The 24,267-nt window shown below is 35.7% G+C and overlaps 1 protein-coding gene and 1 pseudogene across 1 annotated transcript; both read left to right on the top strand.

Annotated features, from left to right (window-relative positions):
* Positions 1-1,326: 1,326 nt before the first annotated feature.
* Positions 1,327-6,443, top strand: LOC137734573 (cyclic nucleotide-gated ion channel 1-like). Its single transcript, XM_088697046.1, has 7 exons — positions 1,327-1,537; positions 3,272-3,698; positions 3,809-4,003; positions 4,508-4,953; positions 5,057-5,168; positions 5,289-5,375; positions 5,649-6,443. The coding sequence occupies exons 1-7, from the start codon at positions 1,473-1,475 to the stop codon at positions 6,045-6,047; spliced, it is 1,731 nt and encodes a 576-aa protein (XP_088553172.1). The 5' UTR covers positions 1,327-1,472; the 3' UTR covers positions 6,048-6,443.
* A 1,825-nt stretch (positions 6,444-8,268) lies between these two features.
* On the top strand, positions 8,269-12,038 carry LOC148696041 (cyclic nucleotide-gated ion channel 1-like; annotated as a pseudogene).
* The last annotated feature ends 12,229 nt before the right edge of the window (positions 12,039-24,267 follow it).

Below are 24,267 nucleotides of genomic sequence, written 5' to 3'. Positions count from 1 at the left end.
AAGCATTTTCAAGTTAATTTAAAGTTCAAGATTATGCCAAAACTTACCATGAAAAAGAAACCACTAATAAGGAGAAAAACAAACAGAAAAAATTAAAAATTGGGCCACTAATTGGATTTGAGGCCCACATAGAAGAAGAAAAAAATTAAAAATTAGGCCACTAATTGGGTTTGAGGCCCACATAGAAGAAGATAAGAAAAGTTTCTTGTTTTGGCTTGCAAGTCTGTTTCCCACAGCGATTCCTACCAGTCCACTCCATTGATTGTTGTCCAAGTTTCTATATGTTTGTTTGTTGATACAGTTCGAATCAGTCTTACTCTTCTAAGGTCTTTATTTTGAGGATGTATGAAGATTAAATACACATTATTCATAAGATTATATTTGTTCTTAAAGGTTTAAAATATTTGACAACTTAATGAACCAAAACCAAATTAAAATCTATGAACCATTAGAAAGAACCATTAGAAAACTCATTTTCTTGTTTTGATTAAGTTGTCAAATATTTAAGCCTTTAAACTAATGTAATCTTTTATTAATATGCATTTGATTCTTATAGGTCTCCAAAATGAGTACCTTAGGAGAGCATGACTCCAATTGGAATATAGGAATCTCGTCCGTTTAGTGACGGAGCCTATACTTTAACATTTGCCTGCCTGAAACTATCTACCATCTGCCATCTCAATCTATATTCATCTGCCATATATCTGGAATCTGCCTACCCATCTGTCCGCTTGTAGCAGAGCCTACTTGTTCGTGTGGCGGAGTCTGCCTAGCTACCTGTTTGTATGTCCGCCTAAAGAAGCTTATATCTGCATCTTCTTGTTGACAATCTTATGTTGCGTACTAGGTTGTTGGGAAATAAATTGGTTATAAATTTGTCATTTAGGAGATTCGAGCTCAAAACTTCTTACAACTGAATATGAATACAACTAAACTGTAATACTAAATGACTATATATATTCAACTTGAGTGTAAGAGGCTAATGCACCGCATATTATGAAAGTCGAATCTAATAGCTAAAACACTCGTAGTATTCAATGCTACGTAACTTTAAAGTCATACATGTGTCTCTTGTTTTGCACTCTTCTCATGTTTTGTTTGCAATGTCTCTTGAGATGGATTTTCACACTACATTTCTACAATTCTTCTAATAAAGATGAGATCTAAACGTGTCATGGGGTCTTATCCACTAAACTGTTAGACCCGTGCATATTATTAAATGACTTACGTCATATAAAAGACTTACGTCATATTAAAAGACTTGCGTCATATAACAAGACAAACTTGAATTCTATTAAATAGAATTGCAGTGCAGCTAGCAGCTTCAGTTTCTGCCACTCAACCCAAATGCTAGCTCTCTGCATGCTATTCTCTCTCCATCTTGTAAACTAAAAACCTCGTCGTAGCTATTTATTAGGTAATCTTTATTACTCATCATCAAGGTCATTGAGTGCATATATATTTAAGTTATTATGGATACAAACGTCAAGGAAATGAATTCAGATGTGGAGAACCCGGCAGTAGAGGAAATAGACAGGTTCGTACACACTCTCTCTCTCTCTGTATTTCGAATTCTGACCTTAGCTTGCTCTTATTTGTCACTCTCAAAGTATAGCAGCGCACCATGTTGCGCAATCTGGTGTAGCGACGGGAAATGTGTGATAAAACATTGGGATTCACAGAACGCATACGAATTTATGCTATTTGGAACGCAACGATTGAATATATGGTCATTATAACACCTTATGTTCCTTTATTTTTAAATTTTAAAACACCCAAAACTGCATAGTGCTGAAGTCGAAGCGCCGGTGGCGAGGCGACGGAACTCATCTAATCGGATGAGAGGCAGTAGCTGGCATCGGAGTTGTATATGGCGGCCAATTTGATTCACTTGTCAGACTTCAAAGATGCGATGAGTAGACTTCAGTGAAAACTTTAAACAGAGACAAACTTCTTTCTACAGACACAGTGACACGTTCATAACCATTCCTCCAAGGAAGCATTGCGTCACATTTAACAAAGACAAACTCTTATTTATACTAATTTATGGGATTGGCTACAAATATATACACAATCGTATATAATATTTCTTTGGAGTGAGGTCCCTCTTGCGTTTCTTCAGGTGCCCTCCTTCAAGATAGCTTTACTTGATTTGAAGTTCTAATGAAATCGTTTCCTTTCGAAAAAGATATATATATATATATATATTATATACATATATGACCTAATTGTTGATTTGTTTGAACTTGTGTAAAGTTGCTAATTTCTCTCCTGAGTTTTAATTTTAGCCGATTATCCCTTGAACTTTTATAAATAGTCAATTTCCCCTTGGTTTTAGATTTTGAAATTTTTCATCTAATTTTTCATCCATCTTGGTCACATGGATAACACATACCAATTGTATAAGGGCAAAAATGTAATCTTGTTTTGGTAAATTGGGCACAAAGCCAATACTTTGTAATGTCCCGGGGAAGGGGAAAATTGGCTAGAATTAAAGTTCAAGAGAAAATTGGAAACTCTATACTAATTCAGGACAGAAATTTGACAAATAGCAATATGTTGTAGGCCTATTTGATTGAGCTATCTAAGGGATTAGAGAGAGAGAGGGGGTCGGCGGCACTAAGAGGGAGAAGAAAGAGATTTAATTGTGAGGTGTATTTGTATCACCCGATTGTTCCTTTATTTATAGTAGTAGTATAGGCAAAAACCTTATCCTTTTAGGATTACAAACTCTTAATAGGTAATCAACTCCTAATAGAAATATAAAAGATACTAGGATTTACACGATTACATTCATATTCTAAATATGACTGCAACACAATATATATATTTATCATCTGGAATATCAAAGTGAGATTTGGCTTTTTTTTAATAAAGTAATTTTTGCATTTTGTTGTGTATATAGTGAAAATTTCTAAAATATTTTGGTAGTAGTCTGATTTCATTTAGACTTCTTGTGGACCTGTGGTGGTCTTCAACTATCCATATGAATTATATTTGATCATTAGATAGTGATTTTATTAAATATATAAGTATTGTAGTCAATTTTGTAAAATTATTGTTAAATTATTATTCATTATTATGTTACATTATGCAAGGACGGATACTTGTTTTAGTGAAGAATGTCTCAAATATATCTAATAGCTGCCTACTAGAATCGGATTTATATCTCATTTTATCTTGTTTAATTTGTTAGCTCGAGGGGTTCATATATTAGGGTTTAGGGTAAATGCATATGAATTTCATTCGTTGTTTGTTGCGTGCTTCCCAGGAAGATTTCTGATGTGACTTACCTTGAAAGGTGGAACAGTATAATTGTGATCTCAAGTGTATTTGCTGTCTCTCTGGATCCTTTGTTCTTTTACGTTGTGAACGTCCATCAGGAAAATAAGTGCCTTCAAACGGACAAAACGTTGAAAATTGTTGCTCTTGTTATGCGATCTCTCACGGATGTCATTTTCCTGGTGCATTTGATATGTGAAATTTTAGACTCTGCAATGCACAAAAAGTCGGGGCCTTCAGCCTCCGGAACGAATACCCCGAAAAATAAAACGTCCAAGGAGTTGATTCAATATGCCAGGAAAATAGCTAAGAATGTGACGTCCAAGGAGTTGATTCAATATGCCAGGAAAATAGCTAAGAATGTGTCGTGGTTATCCATCATAATTGACGTTTTAGCTCTTCTTCCCCTCCCACAAGTAAGAGAAATTAACTAAACTCTAATTTTTATTTATTTTTTATTTGGTAGCTAGCTGAAATTGATGGATTTCTATGTTCTAACCCTGGTTTATCTTTTAAATTTCTGCAGCTGATTATACTAATGTTTTACCCAACGAAAGACTCAGGATTTGTGGAACACAAAATGTTTGTGAATGTGTTTCTTCTCGGTCAATATGTTCCAAGAATTTTTCGAATTCACCTGTCCGCCAAGTTATTCAAAGACAAGAATGGGAAATGGGCTAATGGTCTATTCAACTTGTTTCTCTACATTCTTGCCGGTCACGTAAGTTTCAACTCAATTGTCATTATATTTTAATACTTTGTTAATTACTAATGTTGGATTATGGACCGATGCCGTTTTTTCAAAAATGATTGTGTAGAAATATGACTATTTAAATTAATCATGTTGAACATTTATAATATATAGGGTTTGAGAAAACTCATATGTGGTAGGATTTCTAAATTAATTACAATTGATATTACGTTCCGTTGAAAAGATTCTGGATTAATTAACTCTATAATTCTAACACCACCACCATGTCATTTAATATTGCGGTCTAGTGACATTCCTCTTCACTTGTAAGTGAGAGGTCTTAGGTTCGATTCTCGCCAAAGACGAATTTGAACTACATTGTAAGTCTTAGCCCACTCCCCCACTTTCTTAATGTAGATACTATTGTTTATTTATAAAAAAAAAATTAAAAAAAAAAAAAAAGACACAACCACCACCACCACTCACCACCCCCCACAATTAATTGACGATCTTGATTGCATGTTATGGATTTAGGTACTCGGAGCTTTTTGGTACTTTTTCTCTGTTCAACGAGAGGCATCATGTTGGCACGAGGCTTGTGTAAAACTTAGTGTTGCATGTGAGGACACTTTTTGCATTGGATGCAAGGACACTTTGTACTGCGATAGTGGGAATATTACTGCAAGATATATTATCACACCTTACAAGTCTTGCCCGTGGCGTACTCTATATGCTGGGAGTCCTAAAGAAAGAAACATTACCAAACAACTAAACGAGAGTTGCCCGTTGCGTATGCTAGATGATAAGAATACTACTGCAAGAAATATTACCAAACATCTAAACGGGAATTGCCCGTTGGATATTCCAGATGCTCCATTTAACTTTGGAATATTTCTCGATTCCCTTAAAAATGAAAACCCGGATCAAAAGTTCGGAAAGAAGTTTTTATACTCTTTTTGGTGGGGCTTGCGAAATCTAAGGTACATTGTATATCCATTGACAATCAACAATTTTCAGAAAAATATGTAACGAATAAATGTTTTGAGATTATCTAATTCGGCAACATTGTCTGATATTTTTCAGTAATTTTGGGACAAATCTGGTAACAAGTACGTATGTGTGGGAAAACTTGTTTGCGATTCTCATTTCAGTCATTGGCTTGCTACTGTTTATATATCTCATTGGAAACGTGCAGGTTGGTATATTAAGTCTCACTGTACATTAACTTTCGACAATTTTTCTGTGTTTGGGAGTTGGGACTGTGGAGATCATTCTTCAAGTATATTAAGTAATTGTTTGATTTGTGGCGAGACAGGCTTTTATGCAGACGGGAGCTACACAAACAGTGTACATGAGACGACAACGTAAAAAAAAAAAGGAAGCTATAAAAACACTTAAGAACGTATGCTCCTCAACCTCTATCTCTCACCATTAATTTATGGAATACATTGTTTTAAAACAAAATGACATTAACATTCGATGTTTGAATTACAATAATGATAAGATTGCACTATAATCTTAAAGTTTATAGTCCATAGTTATGCAATAATGCTAAGCTAGTCAACAACACAGAATCACATTGTTATTACTAAAACTAGGTTAATGTTACATTCATTACAAAATTATTGTTCAAATTAAAGAGTACAGTAGATTAACCTGTGTATGTAAACTACAGCTTCCAATGCTTAAAGACAAGGATGAAAAAGTGTTGAAGATGATGTGCGACTATCTAAAGCCAGCGACGTACGTTGAGAACAGCTTCGTTTTTCGAACGGGAGATCCACTCGATTGCATGCTGTTCATTATCGAAGGGACAATGTGGACCTACACGTCGAGTGATAGTCATGCTGGGCAAGTAATCTCATCAATGGCCATCGAGCCCCTCAGGAAAGGTGACTTTTACGGTAAAGAGCTTCTCGATTGCGCATCAGACTTCACCCAAGTTCCAGTCTCCAGCAAACATGTCAAAAGTCATACAAAAGTAGAAGCATTTGTGCTCATGGCCGAGGACTTAGTCTCCATACTCAGACAACATGGGGACTTGCTTAATCGTAACAATCCTGAAAAGGCGTAGCGACGTCCGCCTCCGTCCCCGGCTGAAATAGGGGATCACAATAGTGAGACCCTACCATCTGCAACAAGTAATTAGTATATTCAGAAACGTCAAAGTAGAGACGCTTTATGGCCAAGAGCTCCATACACAACCTGGCTGAGTAGATCTTGTGTAAGCTCTGGCCTCAAAATAATATTATTACTGGTTGATAATTAGCCTGACGTTTCAATAATTAAGTAGTGGTAGCCACAATACCACCCCTCTCAGGGATATGTTTATGTTGGTCATGTTCTGAAACATTTGCTGTTATTAGGTTTAAGTTATTAGGCATAGAAAGGTCTAAACCTTATGTATCGTGCTTGATGTTATATATGGTTATTCGCTATTTCAATGCCGATGCGGTAGTTCACTGTTCAAGGCAGTTTTTGAGTTTTTAACTTTTTAATGGCCTAGGGCGATAAACAAATGGGGCTATTTCCTACACATTATTTTCACAAGAAAATAAAATGCACAACTTTTTATCCCTTCTCTGCGCTTAAAAGATATTAATTTGACCACAATAAATATATAAGAATCTTCTTCTAGTATTTCTAGTGTCAAAATCATGAGGCACACATCTTTAAAATCAAACTTTTACAAATATCTTTCTCAATGAACAAGATTGTCAATCCATTTTACTTTTCATGTGTCATAGTCGATCTAAAATTATTTTTCAACAACTTTAGTCGAATCACCTATTTCTTAGTCTTTTTAGAGGAACTTATTTGAGAGGAGATTGAGAAGGAGAGAATGGAAAGGAAGAAAAAGGGGGAATGTTGTTTGGGGAAGCATTTTTGCTCACCATAATAACTATAGTGTATGCTCACCATACACCTAATCAATTGACACATGTCATTTCACCTAACTTTAGTTAACTTTCATATTAAATGTTGGTTTTTGAATTTTGAAAAAAATTAACCAAGATTAAGTGAAATGACACATGTCAATTGATTAGATTTATGGTGAGCATATACCATAGTTTATGGTGGTGAGCAAAAATACTCCCTTTGCACAATAGTTTTGGTAAAGAGATATAATTAACCCTTTTTTTCATTCTGTCAACATACTGTTCATTTGAGCTCCTCTACCATACTTGAGTTGTATTTTCAACGCTAATATGAAATATATATATATATATATATATATATATATATATATATATGTATGTATGTATGTATATATACCGGAAGCTTTTTGTTAAAGCTTATTTTTTTAGGAAAACTAATGAAAATGACTTGAAAACTTTGAGTTTTAATGAAAAGGAAAAAAAATGTGGTGTAAGTGAATAGTATCAGGATTGACTTTTTAGAGTAAAAATGTGGTTTTTCGTTAAAGTAAACAGTACCTGGAACTTTTCGTTAAAACTTTTTTTTTTTCTTCATATATGTATATACCAATATAAAAATAAAATAAAAAAAAATTTGGGGCCCCCTTGATGTGGGCCCTAAGGCCATCTCCAACCGAAGGCTGGTCAAATGGCTCGTTTTAGCCCTCTAACCCTCCAAGAAATTAATATTTTAATGAACAGTACAAGGCCATATTTGTTTCCATCTCCAACTGAGGGCCAAAGAGCCATAGGGCTCGTTTTAGCCCTATCACAAAAAACGGTCTCCAACCGAGGGCTAAACATAATTTATTATTCAAATTTAATGTTATTTAATGTTGTTTCATGTTACTTAATTTAATTTAATGTTGTATAATGGCTTAGGAAGTTATAGGAAATAAAAAAAAAAAAACAATTTTAAAAAATTTTGTAAAACAAAAAAAAATGTAAAAAATAAAAAATAAAAAAACAGCTAGCTGATGTCGGCTAGCTGTTGTATTTGAAATTTGGTCTAGCATTCCTGTCGGATATAACCGACATGAATAATTAACAATATTGTCGGTTATCCGACAGGAATACTCAACCCTCTGGCCCAGCCCGGGGCTAGCTGGATTGGGCCAGCCCTTTGGCCCTTTCAGATTCAGTGGGGCCCACGAGGCCTCTGGCCCAACCCTTGGTTGGAAATGGTTTTCAGGCTATTTTCGACCCTATAGCTCTCTGGACCCTTCGGTTGGAGATGGCCTAACCAGTTGACCTTCCTGCCCTTTACTCAAGAATGGCCCTGTCATTGTTCAAGAGGTGAGGGATTTTTTTTTAATTTTTTTTTTTTTTTTTTTTTTTGGGGGGTCAAATTCAAGAGGTGAGGTTTGATTAGTCAAAATGGGCCATGAAATTGTTATAACTCCTCATTTTGATCCTAAAGATTTGAAATCGATAGATATGGTCCCTGAATTAGTGAATTTGTCCACTATCAATCATTTTGATCATTTTGTTAAAAATCTTCATTTGGTCATTCCGTTAAAAATCTCCATTAAATAAAGGTAAATGACAAAAATACCCTCATTTTTTGTCAAATTATTTTTAGCCATTATATATTAAATTGATGGTATTTTTATGATTTTGATCCTTATTTAACAAAAATTTCACGAATGACCAAAATGATTGATGGTGGACAAAATGATAGACCACTTCTATTAATTTCAAATCTTATAGACCAAAATGAAGAGTTATGTAAATCCCAAGGACCATTCTAACTAAAAAGCCTAAAAATTTTAAGAGGCCAAAAGTGGATCAACTTCTTGCAAATAATCCACTGTGGAACAAAATATTTGTAATTTCATGTGTCAAACACAACCCTTTGTTCTTTTACATTCCATTCACTCGATCAAGACAAGAAGTGCCTTGGAATGTGCAAAACCGTGAAGACTGCAACTCTTCTTTTGCGACTCCTCACGGATCTCATTTTCATAGTGCATATTATTCATCAAATTCGCTCGTCAGGCCATTAAATCTGTCAACTCACAGGAAATGGCAGTAGCTGGGAAGTTGTCGTGGCGCTCGATCATTACTGACATTCTTGCTGTTGTTCCCGTCCCACAAGTAAGAAAATTAGAATTAAAGTTTGATCAATTTTTAAATGTTATTATGGAACTCCAGAAAAATGGTTATGCACTCTTCCAAGTTATTTTTCTCTCTTTTATTTACATGTTTAAAGTGTAGAGTAACATTTTTGAAGCAATAATAACAACTTCCTAATGTCTTTTGTAAAATATCTGAGTAGCTATAGGTTTAACTAGCTCTGTTTGTTTTGCCCAGGTGCTTTTAGTAGGTGTTTTCTTCAAGATGAAAGGCCCTGGATATTTGGAAAATAGAAAGGCTCTAAATTTCGTTCTTGTTGCCCAATATCTTCCAAGGATTTACCGAGTTCACCTATCCTCTTTAACAACCTTCCACAAACTGGAATATGGGCCAAAGGGGCATTCAATTTTTTCCTTTACATCTTTGCAAGTTATGTTTCTTTTTCATTGTCAATTTATTTTAGTCTTTTAAATTTCGTTGCTTTGTCTACTCCTAAACCTAACTTACTCCTATCTAGCACCCAACTCACCCTTACCATTCGACTAACTCGAGTGGTAATTCACTTTAGTCTTTAGTTTGACTTAAACATTTGTAATACAGTGAAAGAAAACAGTAGTAATGAAGGAATAAATGGCTTTGTGAATGATGAACTCAACTCAATTAACCATGAGTGACTGTACGTATTGTATATATAGCTTTACATCAACCAATCAGTTACAAGATAGACTTATCTCAAATAACAAATTTACAAAATTAAATACATGTGATAATAGTGAAAATACGATTAAACCAAAGAGTATCTGTTGAAGAGTTGTAGAAGAATGAAAACTGTTCCTCAGCATATTCGAACTGTTTGGCAGCAGAGTTGGGCCGGATGGTTTTCAAAAAAGTCTGGCTTATCGAGATTTCCTTTTCTTTTACATTTCATGGCCACATACAAGGTGCCATGTGCCATGGATCTTAAAGTGGGAATATGAAACCAGTAACGGGTTGGGTCATATTACATGTTAATTTTAACGAGTCAAGTTGGCGTCGGTTCATATTACCGTTTATTTTAACGAGTTTGACATGACACAAGCTATAAAGATATCGTGTATGTCATGAAAACGACACGAACAAGATAAACACGACACGATCACAAAGTCTAAGGTAGACGCCTAGGCAGTTCTATTATCCTTTCTTAATTAAAACATTAAAAAAATGAAAAAAAAAACATAAAAATAATATTATAAAAAAAAATGGTATATAGATAGCACCACCCAAAAATAATTGAAATTCGGATATCTCCTTTGCTTTAATATTGTGACTGCAAGTGTGGGAAAAGCCTTACACTTTGACGCTATGTGTACTGGTTGTCCTAGGGGTTCTATTATTTAAGCTTTTTTTTTTTTTTTTGCGAAAAAAAAAGAAAAAAAAAAAAGCTCTTGGTTTGAAGGAATTTCCATGTCTGCGTTGGATGGTGACTCAACTCTTCGGCTGCCGACAGGATAGTGAGAAGAGGGAGGGAAAAGAACCGGAGGATAACCATGGCACTGAATTCAAAGTGATGCAGACAGTCGTGGGCAATGGTGAAGGGGATAAAATTAAAACTAAATTACGTGGCATAATTGAGAGCCAACAGATGAATTTCAGTGGCTAGGATTAAAAGCCTTGTATAGTGTTGCTGGGGAAAAAACCATGCAGAGGATCCAAATTCAGAAAATAATTAGTCTTGTGAGTTCCACACATGCGTGCCACATGTGTCGTTTTTATGGAGAGATTTTTCAGTGTGATTGGCACACGGGATGATACATCAATTATTACTATATAAATGGTAGGATATGTATGTTAAAAAGTTAATAACTTAAAAAATAAAATTTTCCATCATTTATATAAAAACACATAATATATCATCTGTATTTCCATCGTAAATAAAAATTTCTTATTTTTATGGTCGAAAAGGGGAATATATTAAAATGGGTAAAATCCAGCCGAGAACAACAAAGAAGGCTAAAAAGCACCAGCCCCAGGAAGGGACTACAAACAAAGCAAGAAAAAAGACCAAACTTTGATCAAAGACGGTTCCATGTCCGAAAAGGGGTTTTAACAGGACATAATCAAAGGAAATGGATACTCTCCGGATCTTTTTCCTTCTAATTCACCAAATCAGAGAAATCGTGTCGTTGAAATTTGATCCAATGGTTACAAACAGATGCTTACTTTAAAAGTTATAATAACTTCAGCCGTTAGATCAAATTTCAACTGTACGAATTTTATGATTTAATGGATTAGGAGAAAGAGATATGAAGATAATCTCTTTCCATAAAAAAATGAAACTTCATGTTGGTAGGTCACCCTGAATCCCTCAATAATTAATCAATAACGCTTTCACAGTGCATCTATACTATTTGGTTCCAGGACGTGATAAAACTGAAAGTTGACAGTTGAACAATGTTTCACAACAAATACCCTGATGATATCAAGAACGATATCATGAATAGCATACAGAAAGCATTGAAAAAAATACCCAGATCCTGATGTCCACAACCCATTCCTTATTCTTTCTTGGCAAAGCAAAAGATCTATAAAACGCTTTCTTTTCATGGATGCACTTAGAAAAGTATTTTCTTCAAAACTCGATCCATCTCCATCTATTAATGCCATCCATTTTCACTGCAATGTTTTTCTGATGATATATGTCTGAGCGTTTGTGTGTTATTGTATATGTAAATATGCTTAAGGATAGGGATGAAAAAGTGTTGACGTTGATATGCGACTATCAGAAGCCAGTGACGTACAGTGAGAACACCTTTGTTTTTCGAATGGGAGATCCACTCGATTGCATATTCATTATCAAAGGGACAATGTGGACCTACGCGTCATCGAGTGACAGTCATGCTGGGCAAGGAATCTCATCAATGTCCATCAAGCCCCTCGGGAAAGGTAACTTTTATAGAGAAGAACTTCTCGATTGGGCATCAAACTATTTCGCCGAAGTTCCAGTCTCCAGCAAACATGTTAAAACTGTTAAAGTCGCACATTGGTGGTGGGAAAGAAAACTAAGGGGTTTAAATATGATTACTCCATTTTAACTAATATCGTGGTATTTTGTGGTATAACTTCACACTTGACGGATTGTGTAAGTGATAAAGTTGGGGACAACTAAATGAGGTTACACGTGAGGGAAAGTGTTAAAGTCCCACATCGGTGGTGGGAAAGAAAACCAAGGGGTTTAAATATAATTACCCTATTCTAACTAATACCAAAACCTTTTATGGTAAAACCCCACAACTAAATAGGGTTACACGTGAGGGAGAGTGTTAAAGTCCCACATCGGTGGTGGAAAAGAAAACCAAGGGGTTTAAATATGATTACCTCACTCTAACTAATACTGAAGCCTTTTGTGATGGCACTTGCTACCATCCGTCGTTTCCGTACCAAGGCACAACGACGCGAGGTCCGTTCCCGGCTGGAATAGCGGATATCAATGGTGGGAGCTTGCCATCGACAGCAGGCAATTAGTATATTCAGAAATATCAAAGTCGAGACGCTCAAATTATGGCCAAGAGTTCCATACACAACTCTAGCTAAGTACATTTGTATAGCTCTAGCCGCGAATCAATATTGTTCATATTTAGCCTGGGTAGCGTTTCTATGTTTATATATTGATCATGTGCAATCTAAACCTTATATATATAGAGTGCTTGATGTTATATATGTTCCGGGAAGCAAACAACAAGAAGACATTAGCACAAGTGGTTTAAGTAATTAAGTCAACTGCAAGTGTTTTATTGATAGTTTTTGAATAAAAATAACATCTCGTACAAGCTCAACAATCCAATAATATTGGGCATTTTTCGGTTCCACATCTCGTTGGAATGGTTTCGGCATGTTAATAAATCTAAGAGTTGTTGACAGTTTTGCTTCTGTGGTTATGACTAGCGAAATTAACTTATACCATTGCTTCTGCCATTTTGTTCTTACCTTATACAACCAAGTACCAACATCAACTCTATCCCATAAAGTCAGGGATAGATTAGAAGCTGAATATATGATTTGATTGTAATTGATAGTAGTTGACTTTTTACATAATATTTACTTGATTGTAATCCCTGATTATAGGAGCACAGTTGTGTATATATATTTATTCCAACCCAATGAATGAAATCCTCATATAGTGTAAAAAGCCAACCCAATGAATGAATTTCGGTGGCTACGATAAAAAGCCTTGTATAGTGTTTTTTTTTTATTTTTTATTTTTATTTTTTATTACAACAATATATTTTACAATAAGAAGATAAGAGAGTTTGCCTAGGTCACACAATGACAATTTAAATTAGTATTGAATTCATTATTCACGAAATTTGAAGCTAAGATCTTTTACACATAAGTGAACAACAATATCACAAGATTGTAATACTTAATAACAAAACCTCATATAGTGTTAGAAGAAAAAACATGCAAAGGATCCAAATTCATAAAATAAATAGTTTTGTGGGTCCCACACATGTGTCACACATCATTATTAGTTGGGTGCATTTTTGCTCTCGGTCACCTTCTACTTAACTATTATATGAATTTAAATTTTAAGATTTGTGTTTATTTCTTACACATATCTCAAGAAAATTCATCTAACATCGATAAAAATGATAATCCACATTACCATGATTTAAAAGTGATGAATAAAAATATTTCCGAGCCAGCTGCTTCAACTTTGTTTGGGTCCAAAAGGAGAACGTATTAAAAAGGGTAAAACCACAACAAAGGAGGCTAAAAAGCAGTCTAGCCCCAGGAAAAGGCTATAAACAAAGCAAGGAAAAAGACCAAACAGTGGTTGGATTAGAGGTCCGAAAGAGATTATAACAAGACATAAAACGCAACTTCTGTCCAAACCCTAGACATCCCACTAACCCAGAAAAAAAAAAAAAAAAAAAAACAGCTAGCTAGTCCAACATGATCAACACATTTGCTTCATTTTCTACGTTGGTGGGTTACCCTGAGCCCCTTAAATAATTAAACGATCATCCAACGTTTTTCACGTTGGTGGGTTACCCTGAACCTCTCAATAATTAACAAATAAACTTGCATGTTTTCATAAATTTTGAAATTTAAACTTATTTAATATTGATAAATATCACCATTATTTTTTCATGTTTTTATGTTTTGATTAATTTTATTATTGACGACTACTTAGTGGATAAGAGATTACGTATATTGAAGAAATTCATTTGTTGGTGTAGTGGAATGTTCGGCCTTTTTTTTTTATTTTTTAACAAACGATATTATCTATACTAAGAGGGTAGGGGTGAGCTAAGCCTCACAATGGGCTATCAATAATGTGGTTCAAATTCGCATTTGACGATAATTGAATCTAAAACCTCTCACTAACAAATGGAGAGAAATCTAAGGCTATCTCTAGCCAAGCTGGCCATATGGTTATAGGCCAAAACATTACCTGTTTTGACACAAAACTCATCTCCAATGAAAGGTTGAGCCAAAAAAATTTGGGACCCACCAGCCCAAAATATAGCCAAATGGCCAGAGGGCTAGGCAAACATAACCAACCAGCCAGTCCCGAAAGTTAGGCTCAGCTATGTTGCTAGCTGATGTCATGTAGTTTTTTTTTTAAGACAAAATTTAAGAAAAAAAACTTTAAAATTCTAATTTTTTCCTATAAATACCTAAGTCATTTCTACACAATTTCTCACATCCTTTTCACCCTTCCATACTACCTCACATGCTTGATGCTTATACCGTTTGATTGGATATTCTGACATGGCATATTTGAGCTTTATCGTTTTTAGCATGATTTGATATACGAGTACGTATAGTATTTTATGGGGAAGTATACTGGTTTTACAGTGAGGGGTTAGTACTTGATATTGAAATGGTTTGGAAAGCAAACTTTGTTTTTGCCCACTCACGTTTTCTGTTTTGCGCCCCTCCAAGTTTTAGGTAGCGGTGACATTGGCGGTGAACGAGGCATCGAGGCAGTTCTGACAGAGCACCCTCCATGTAGGATTTTCTAGTTATCGCTTGTGTAATACTTGTTTATTCTGGACTGCACCTAGGATATTTGAACTTCTACTTTACATTTTTTTTTCTTCTTTCTGTTTTCGTCTATTACTCACTGATCTTTTATTGTAAATTATCTTATCAGCTTTATTTCCTCGTATTTTCACTCTAGTACTTCCGCATTGCGCACTTGGCTACATCACCCTCATTTGACGGCCAACATGCCCCGATATTTGGTTCGGGGTGTGTCAGTTCTCATACAACCATTAGCTAACCATTATGGCTAACGTTTTTACAATTTCCATATAACTTTAAATAAATTATTTTGTGAACACAGAAACACATATGTAATAGTAAATCATAAAATAGAAGATACATTTTTTGAAAAGTTAAATTGTAGGTGAATTATATCCATACAAAAATAAAATCGTAGATACATTAAAAAGTAGGTAAATTATATTCATACAAAATTAAAATTGTGGATACATTATTGTTAAATAAGAACATATAAATTTTTATCCTAAAATTTGGAACAATAGATAAATTATTTTTGTACATACATTCATTTTTAAAAATTAAACAATAGGTACATCATTAGCTTTACAAATTATACACATTAGTAAATTATTTTTGAAAATACGTTAGTGTTGTAAAAATTAAATAATAGGTACATTATTATTCCACAAATTTTATATGATAGATAAATTATGGTATAAAGTTAAAGGTACATTATTTTATTGATAAATATTTTAAAAGATAGACTATTTCACTAAAAAAATATATTTAAATTGAAAAGTATTGTTAAGATTAAGAAAACTTTCCAAATTAATTCCTATATCAAATTAGAAGCAAATTTTATGGAGTGAGAGAAACATAAATCAATCAAATTAATTACAAAACATAGAAATCTTGAATTCTCAAATAACTTGCAATGCATTTGGAATAACAGTGCCTTTTTATTTTATTTTTTATTTTTGTAAAATCATTAATCCTCCTTAAAATCTGCATATGTTTAATTGCGCACATTAAACATGCAAAAACGGTATTTTAGGCATTTTTAAATTTTTAAATGTGTAAAGTAAAACATAATTAATGAATTTGCTTATGTGGAGTTTATTCATTGGATTTTATTTGAGTAAAAAGGTTATGTCGGGTTTTAAATGAAAGAAGTTGAATTTGAGGGGTTAAGGTCCTATAATAGAGGCGTAAAAAATGTCAAAAAAATTGTATGTTCATCATTTAGCTAAGGAATCTTGTCAATTAGCTCAAAAGTAATTCTACACTCGAGTTTCTGTGTTCGAGTTCTCTCTCCCAATTCTTCCATCATTTGATTTTTTTTTTTTTTTTTTGGGTCAATTGATCTTTTTAAAAATTGGGCCATTTTTGAACAGTGGGTTTAAGCTTTTGTATATTTAGGCCCATTTAATGGGCCCTAAGCTCTCAACTTTTGACCTTTTTTCAAAGGGACAACGACGGGCCCAACCCAGAAAAGAAAAATGAAGAACACACGCAGAGCTGAATGAGATGAAGTGAGAAGACGAAAGCAAACAGTGCTCGTCGTCGTCCAGTCCAACCAGCAGCCGCTCATCGAGGGATCGAGAAAACCAACTCCAACACTGAAAACCCCGGCACTGACGCGAGGTTTAACTTTTAATTGTTATCAGCGGTATCTTAATTAAACTACTCCTTCCTGCAACTTGCATTTTCGCAATAACAATAATTAGTTCCTTGCGTGTTCTAATTAGTGATTAATCACCATATGTTAAGGACTTGGACTTGGATTCATTATCATATGTTAACGACTTGGATTTGGATTAATTATCATATATATGTTCACGACTTGGATTATCATATGCTCCTATATGTTCTTGGTGCATACGTAGTGGTTGCCAAGTTTAAATCCAAACCGGTGTAGGAGTGAGTATTTTCTGCTAATCAAAGGCTAGATTTCTTCATCAAATGCCAGTTTAATCTGCATTTCTGACATGAAGGTTGTTATTTAGTATTATTTAATTTGTAATGTTTGCATAATTTGTTTGTTAAAGCAACAAGTACATTACAAAAAGACTAGGGATTAAAGAAAATTAAGAACCTTGGTTAATACTGCCTGCAGCTAAGTCATTATAATAAAGGAACTTAAACAGCTCGTCTAAACGAAACACTAATTAGTCCAGACCCACTGCATATTAATAAGTAGAACCTTGATTTGTTTTCGAAACGGGATTTTTCTGGATCGATACAATCATCATTTGCATGAAGCATCTAGCTATTTGCTGCGGAGAATGATACCAAACTTTGGTTTCTGCCACTTGAGTGCTCTCACTCTCTACTTGATATACCTTGTAAACTGAAAGCCTCCTAAACTTAGCCATTCAGGTGTCATTGCTGTAAGCTTCCATGTAGCTTAACTTTCTCTCTCTCTCTCTCTCTCTCTCTCTCTCTCTAATCTCTCACAATTTGTTTTTACAGTCAGTATAGTTGGGAATACTGAATTACTAATCATCACGGAGTATCATAAACTTGATTGAGTAGTTATGGCTAACAAAAGAGAAGATTTAGATGTGGAGAACCAGGCAGAGCTGTACTTGATATACCTTGGAAATCATGGATAGCATAGAGAAAATATTGAAAAAAGACAAGGATGCTGATGTCCACAAAGCCATTCCTTATTCTTCCCTGGCAAACCAAAAGATCTGTTGAACGCTCTCTTTTCATGGATACACTAAAAACAGCATGTTCTTCAAAACTCGATCTCTCTCCATCTATTAATTGCAACCATTTTCACTGCAATGTTGTTCTGATGATGTACGTATGTGCTCGCGCATGTGTATAGGTAAAAATGCTAGGCAAACCTAGCCAGCCAGCTAGTCCTGAAAGTTGGGTTCAGCTGTGCTGCTAGTTGATGTCATGTAGTTTTTTTTTTAATTTTTTTTTTTAAAAAACGAAATTTAAGAATTTTTTTTTTTTAATTCTAATTTTTTTTTCCCATAAATACCTAAGCCATTTCTATACAATTTCTCCAACCGAAAGGAGGCCAAATGATCATGTTTAGCCCTATAGCCCTCCAAGAAGCTATTTTTTAATAAATAGTGTCAGATTGTATTTTATACCATTCTTCAACTGAAAGGGCCAAAGGACCATAGGCCAAAATATAGCCTATTTGACAAAAAACTCATCTTCAGCAAAGGGGCTATATTTTAGCCCCATTAAAAAGTTATTATTTTAATTGAATTAATATGGTTGATTAAATTAAACTATTATAATAAAATAAGGTTTTCAGATATATTTTTAGTGTCATTTGTTGCTAAATGAATAAGCTTCCGGATTTCTTATCTTTATATAATGAAAATGATATGAAGAATTGGTGAAGAATTTAAATAAAATGAGGTAGAAATGATTTAGGTCTTTATAGAAAAAAAATTAGAATTTTATTAAAAAAAAAATTTGTCTAAAAAAAAAATCAAATCCAATAGTAACCTGACATCAACTAGTATAGGTTTGGGCTGGTGCAGACGGGCTGGCTCCTTTTGGCCAGCCTATTGACTTGGTGGGGCACACATGTTCTTTAACTTAGTTCTCGGTTGAAGATGATTTTCGTGTTAAAATAGACTATATTTTGATCTATGATCCTTTGATCGGATCGGTTTGAGATCGTCCAAGAGCTTAAATTTGCCTTCGGCTTGTTTTTTTTGTTAAAAAAAAAAAAAAAAAAAAAAGAGGAGGAGTTCCCGTTGAAGTCTTGACTTCTATTTTATGAACAGTTGACGACTTAGGTAGTTATTATTTTGCTATGATACAGTTGGCGGTAGCTAAGTGTGAAACCAACAAAACGAGCATGAGTCATTATTTTTCTGATGTTAATTGATGTTATTGTCCTTTGGGTAGAAAATCGCTTGGCTGTTTCCACAGGTAAGCAATTAAACCAATGAAACAGACTCAGATATTTTAATGCACTGACAAATGTGCAGCCATACACACACACACACACCAAGAGATGCCTTGTGCGAACAAAATTTGATTTCATCTCGAACGCTGTTTGGCTGCTGAAGGTTCGCAGGAGTTCCTGCTTACAATTAATTTCGGATGAATACGTGTTTAAATTTAAATTTATTTTAATTAAAATTTAGATACATGACCATTTAAAATTGAGTGTAAGTAGGAGTTATTGCTAAACTGTTCAGCAGCCAAGTATTTTCCTTCCTACAAAATGACTTGCATCATGTAAAATACTACGTCACCTCATACTAAAAGACCTACGTCATATAAAAGGACAAACTTGAATTCAGTTGTTTTTAAAAAAAAAAAAAAAAAAAAAAAAAAACTTTAACGAAAAGTTTCCAATACTGTTTATTTTAACTAAAAATCACATTTTTACATTAAAAAATCAATTCTATCACTATTCACTTTACCTTTTATTTTATCTTTATCATTAAAATTCAAAATTTTCAAATTATTTTTTATTAATTTTCCTTTAAAAAAAAAGTGACAATGCAGCCAGCAACTTCAGTCCCTGCCAAATTGGTGGCAATTTATCTAACATGTCAACATAGCTGAGTAATTACGAGTTAATTATGTTTTTCAAAGTTTTACGTAGCTACAGTTTTGAATATACCGCTACCATAACATTATCATTGCTTAGAAGTTCTCGTGTAATAGAGTTTGAGTGTTTCCTAGGCTGAACGGAACCCTCATCCAAGCGGATAAAGGACAATCTCAATTGAAAGAATTGTGAGTCTTTCGTGGATCAAAGGCAAAGTCCATAACTGACACACCTCGACCGAGATCGGAGCGTGCTGGCCGTCACACCAAGATGACGTAGCCATGTGCACGTGCGGAAGCTAATAAAGTAGTAATGTAAAGTACGAATAAAATAAAACTAGCATACAAATTACTAAAACAAGTGCTAGTAAGTGAGATACGATTTCATAGCAGGTCTATAGCAGCCCAAACGAAAACGACAACAATAGTACACCCGAAGGTGACCCTACAATGGTGAGGGTATGTCAGAAACGCCGGAAAGCCCTCTGGGAGACCACCGAAACTGCTAATCAACTAGAACCTGGAGGGGCGCAAAACAAAAGCGTGAGTGGGCAAAAACAAATCTTTCGAAAACCATTTATAGAAATACTTTATATTCCCTCGCCGTAAAACCTGTATACTTCCCAGAAAAATAAACATATATACGTATGTATAGGTATGCCAAACATGCTCACAGGTATGTCAATCATGCTCGATAATATGCCATGCCGAAATCTCATAACGATATGCAAGTGCCCAGGTATAAACATATCAATATCATATAATCTGGCAGCCGGAGTCACCTAACGTGACCTGTACGGCTGCATCTAGAGCTCAAATCTCACAATCAATAACTGAACCTGCCCACGAGTCGGAACCACCTAAAGTGGTCTGTACGACAGGCATGGGTGTAAAACATATGTACGCTCTAGTGCTACGATCACGTGAAGACTGTGCGAATAATCGCGGGTCACCTACGAGTCGGAACCACCTATAGTGATCTGTACGACAGGACTGTGCACCTAACTTGGATCCAAGCTGAGCGTGTGGTGCGGGAGGTGAACATCACGTGAAGGACTGTGCCCTACTCTGGGCGGGAGCACTAACACCGGGGGTGCAGGTTAGGAGCTCTCTATTCATCTCAAACTACTGTTGAATGTAAATATGAATACCACTTACCTGACACTTACCTGTGCGTCCACAGCACCCAATATGCATATGTATAAATATATGCAACTACTAATATAACCATCAATGCACAAATACTGATGAAATAATGCATGGCATAAACCAATAGACATTTATTCAATTTCTGGGAAAATATAGTATATAGGTATATACGGAAAACAAAAGCCCACTCACTGATACGTGGAAGGGTCGTAGCCCCCCTGCCTCGCGTGACCACGCTCGTCATCGGGGTACGTGTCACCTATATGCGAAATAACTATAAAAACGTTAACTTTAAAGCACATAACCAACTTCTCGTAATAACTTCTCATACATTGCTCGAAATGGACAATTGAATATACCAGCGTGCTCTACACAACCTCAGGATCACAACCATATTTTTAAAATAATTTTCCTCTGCCGCACGCGCCCCCACGCGCCGGCCACGCGCAGGCACGTGTGGCGCACACTGACGGCGTCAACTGACGCCGTTAGGAATATTCCGTCAGTTTTGACAGATTCCGTTAACGGCGTCAGGAATATGCCGTCATCTTCTCCGGTGAACCACCGGCACCGTCGCCGGCGCCGGAAAACTGGGAAAACTTCCAACCGTGTTTTCTCACTCGTTTTTCAACCATTTTTCATGATTTTTGCACCAAAATGAAGCTTAGGACTAGTAGAACACATCTAAACAAGTTTTAAGGGCTAAAAATCACGTAATCATACATGTCCACACAACCCAAGAATCGGCCAACTTCGAACCAAGCTATCCCGACGTCCAAACTCGTCCAACGAAGTACTTCTAAGCTCCTTGGGACCTCACTAAGACAACTATAAGCTTCAAAATCCCAAAAACAAGCTAGATTAAATTTGCATAAATAGTGCTCGAAACTGCCATTGTCGAATCGACGTGAAAACGATGAAGTTCTTACCTGAAAATGGTACGATCGTGCTCCTCTCAGCCTCACGAGTTCAATGGTGTAGTTGGTTCCCTCGATCTGCAAAGGTTTGAGGGTTCTTGGTGTGTGTCCGTACACTTACAGAAGGAAGAAGAAGAAAGAAGGGAGAGAGAGAGACACGGGACAGAGACAGAGGGAGAGGGAGAGTGAGTCAGTGTGTGTGTGGCCCTACTCTTGCCAACACCACACAAAACTACCAAAAACATCACGAAAACCAACTATGGGTAGAATTGTAATTTCACACGTACGTTCTAATAATCCCGGGACGGGATGTCACAATAACCATTTATTCAGTAAATAATCAAGAGTTTTTTTTTTAATTTTTTAATTTTACAAATAATAAAAGAATCCATATGTATTCATTTGTAGGAATAGCAACGATTCGATTTGGGGACGAAAATGTTATATTCATATCCATATCCACAAAAATTAATCATATTTATAACCACAAAATAATCATCGGGTATTATCCATAACTATACCTACCGGATAACGGATTCTCCATCAATTAACGGTTATATCCATTTTCGTTAACACAAAACATATATTCGTTCAGTTGACACAATATAATTTAGTAAATATTAATTTCATTATCAAATATTTGATGTATAAAATGATTCAATGAATGAATCTTGTAGAGTATAAAAATTAAAGCTAAGCATTGATGATGTTGGCTGATCTTTGATATTTCCTGTAAGTACCATTGAATTCTCATTGGTTTTGATTCAAAATTTTGAACTTTTTTTTTCACAAAATGCAATTTTTGTATTCTCAAAGCAATAGATTCGGTGAATAATGAATATATATATATAATACTATTATATTATATATTATTCAGATCGAATTGGGATCTTATAATCATAACTGAATAATATTCACAATTTTTCCCCATATTCAAAATATATCTAAATTTTCATATTCAAATTCAATTTATTCAGACGATTATTTATGCTTATCGGGTTTAACGATTAAAATTACCAATTCTACTCATTTAAATTAACAGGAGAGGCCATTTAAACAAAACCTCAAGTGTAAAGATAAATAATTTCGAACAACTGAGTTGCATAATACTTTTTAATAATCCAAAGATTCAAAAAATTTCCATTTTTTTTTCTTCATGTTTTGATTAATTTTATCATTGACGATTATTTGATGGATCAGAGTTTACGTCGACGACGACTTTTCTTTTATTGGGAAACAGTTGACGACTTGCCTTAGGTAGTTATTTTTTTTTTTTTTGAAACCAAGATCCATATCATAAAAAAGCCTACCGAGAGGCAAACAACATAACAATACTAAGCAGTGTCAAGGGATAACCACAACGACCCCTCCACAAAGTAGAGGCGTCACCCCCAGCACCACCATGACCCATTAATGAGGACAAGGTAATCCGTCATTGTTCAATACATAGACCAACGAAGATGGGGGCCTAACGACCCAAACGACATCACTCATCTCCGTAAAACCAATCGATGCAATCTTGTGAGCCACACCATTAGCAGACCGTGGCACCCAAGACCATCGACAATCAATGAAATCCCCCCCCAACTGTTTAACCCTAGCCAGCACCGGGTAAGCCTCCCAACTACCCATTGACAGCGAGGTAGACAGACATTTAATCGCATCCAGAGAGTCGGATTCCAGAATTACATACCTTACACCCAGCTCTGCACCTAGTCTGCACCCGTGCAACAACGCATAAGCCTCCGCTGCTGCAGCAGAAGGAGCAGTAATAGGATGCCGCGCAGCAGCCACGAACTTATTCTCCATGTCCCTCACAATTAATCCAGCAAAACCCATCTTTGAAGCCTTGGACCAGCTAGCATCCACATTAATCTTCACAAAAGGGTAGGCCGGAGCACACCATCTCGAAACCTGAGAGTTCCTCCTGCCGTCACCCCTTCCACTATCCCCAGCCTTTGCCATTGCACCAAAAAACGAGCTCACCGCCGCAGAGACATCAGCCAGGACCTTTAACGGGTTAATGGGCACCCCTTTGAAAATAAAATCACAGCGAGCCTTCCATATGCACCAACAGGTAAAAACAATATAAGATTGTCTCCATATTATATCTCCAGAGTTGCAAAAATTCGGAGAGAAAACCCCCTGAAGCCAGTCCGACCAAGAAGGAAGAGAAAGACGATCCATTTTATAACCCAAAGCCCCTCCAAACCAGATTGGCTCAACCCAAGAGCAGGAAAGGAAAATGTGCTCAATAGTTTCATCATGGCAGCAGCAAATAGGACAATTAGAGGTTTGAGAGGACCTTCGTCGGAACAGTGCATCCCGAGTAGGAAGACAATTGTGAACAGAAAGCCACAAGAAATGCCGCAACTTGGGGGGCACCTCCAGCTTCCAAATCCCCTTCCAAAACGCTTTGGGAACCCCACGAACAGAAGGCCGGCGCAAATCCCTTCTCGCCAGCGATCTTCCTTGCATCCATCTGTATCCCGACTTGACCGAATAAGAGCCGTTCTTACTCATATCCCAGATAAGCCTATCTTTACGACTTAAATCTCCAAGAGGCGTCGCCTCAATAGCCTGCATAGCCTCCCCCGATATGAAAGGCTGTAAAAAGTTAATATTCCACCGCCCCGACTCCGGACAGATAAGTGCACTGACCCTTAAACTGGGAGTAACCGTAACCTGGCCAACCGGCACC

This window comes from Pyrus communis, chromosome 7 (assembly GCF_041283825.1).
Source record: "Pyrus communis isolate YQ-2024b chromosome 7, ASM4128382v1, whole genome shotgun sequence".
Classification (NCBI taxonomy): domain Eukaryota; kingdom Viridiplantae; phylum Streptophyta; class Magnoliopsida; order Rosales; family Rosaceae; genus Pyrus; species Pyrus communis.
The sequence above is the reverse complement of the archived record's forward strand: the minus strand, read 5'-3'. Positions and strand labels throughout refer to the sequence as shown.

Excerpts from the sequence above, each read along its gene's own strand:
- LOC137734573 (XM_088697046.1), top strand. The coding sequence starts at position 1,473 with ATGGATACAAACGTCAAGGAAATGAATTCAGATGTGGAGAACCCGGCA. Across the intron at positions 4,954-5,056 it reads TGGGGCTTGCGAAATCTAAG|TAATTTTGGGACAAATCTGG; the intron begins GTACATTGTATA and ends GATATTTTTCAG. Across the intron at positions 5,376-5,648 it reads CTATAAAAACACTTAAGAAC|CTTCCAATGCTTAAAGACAA; the intron begins GTATGCTCCTCA and ends TGTAAACTACAG.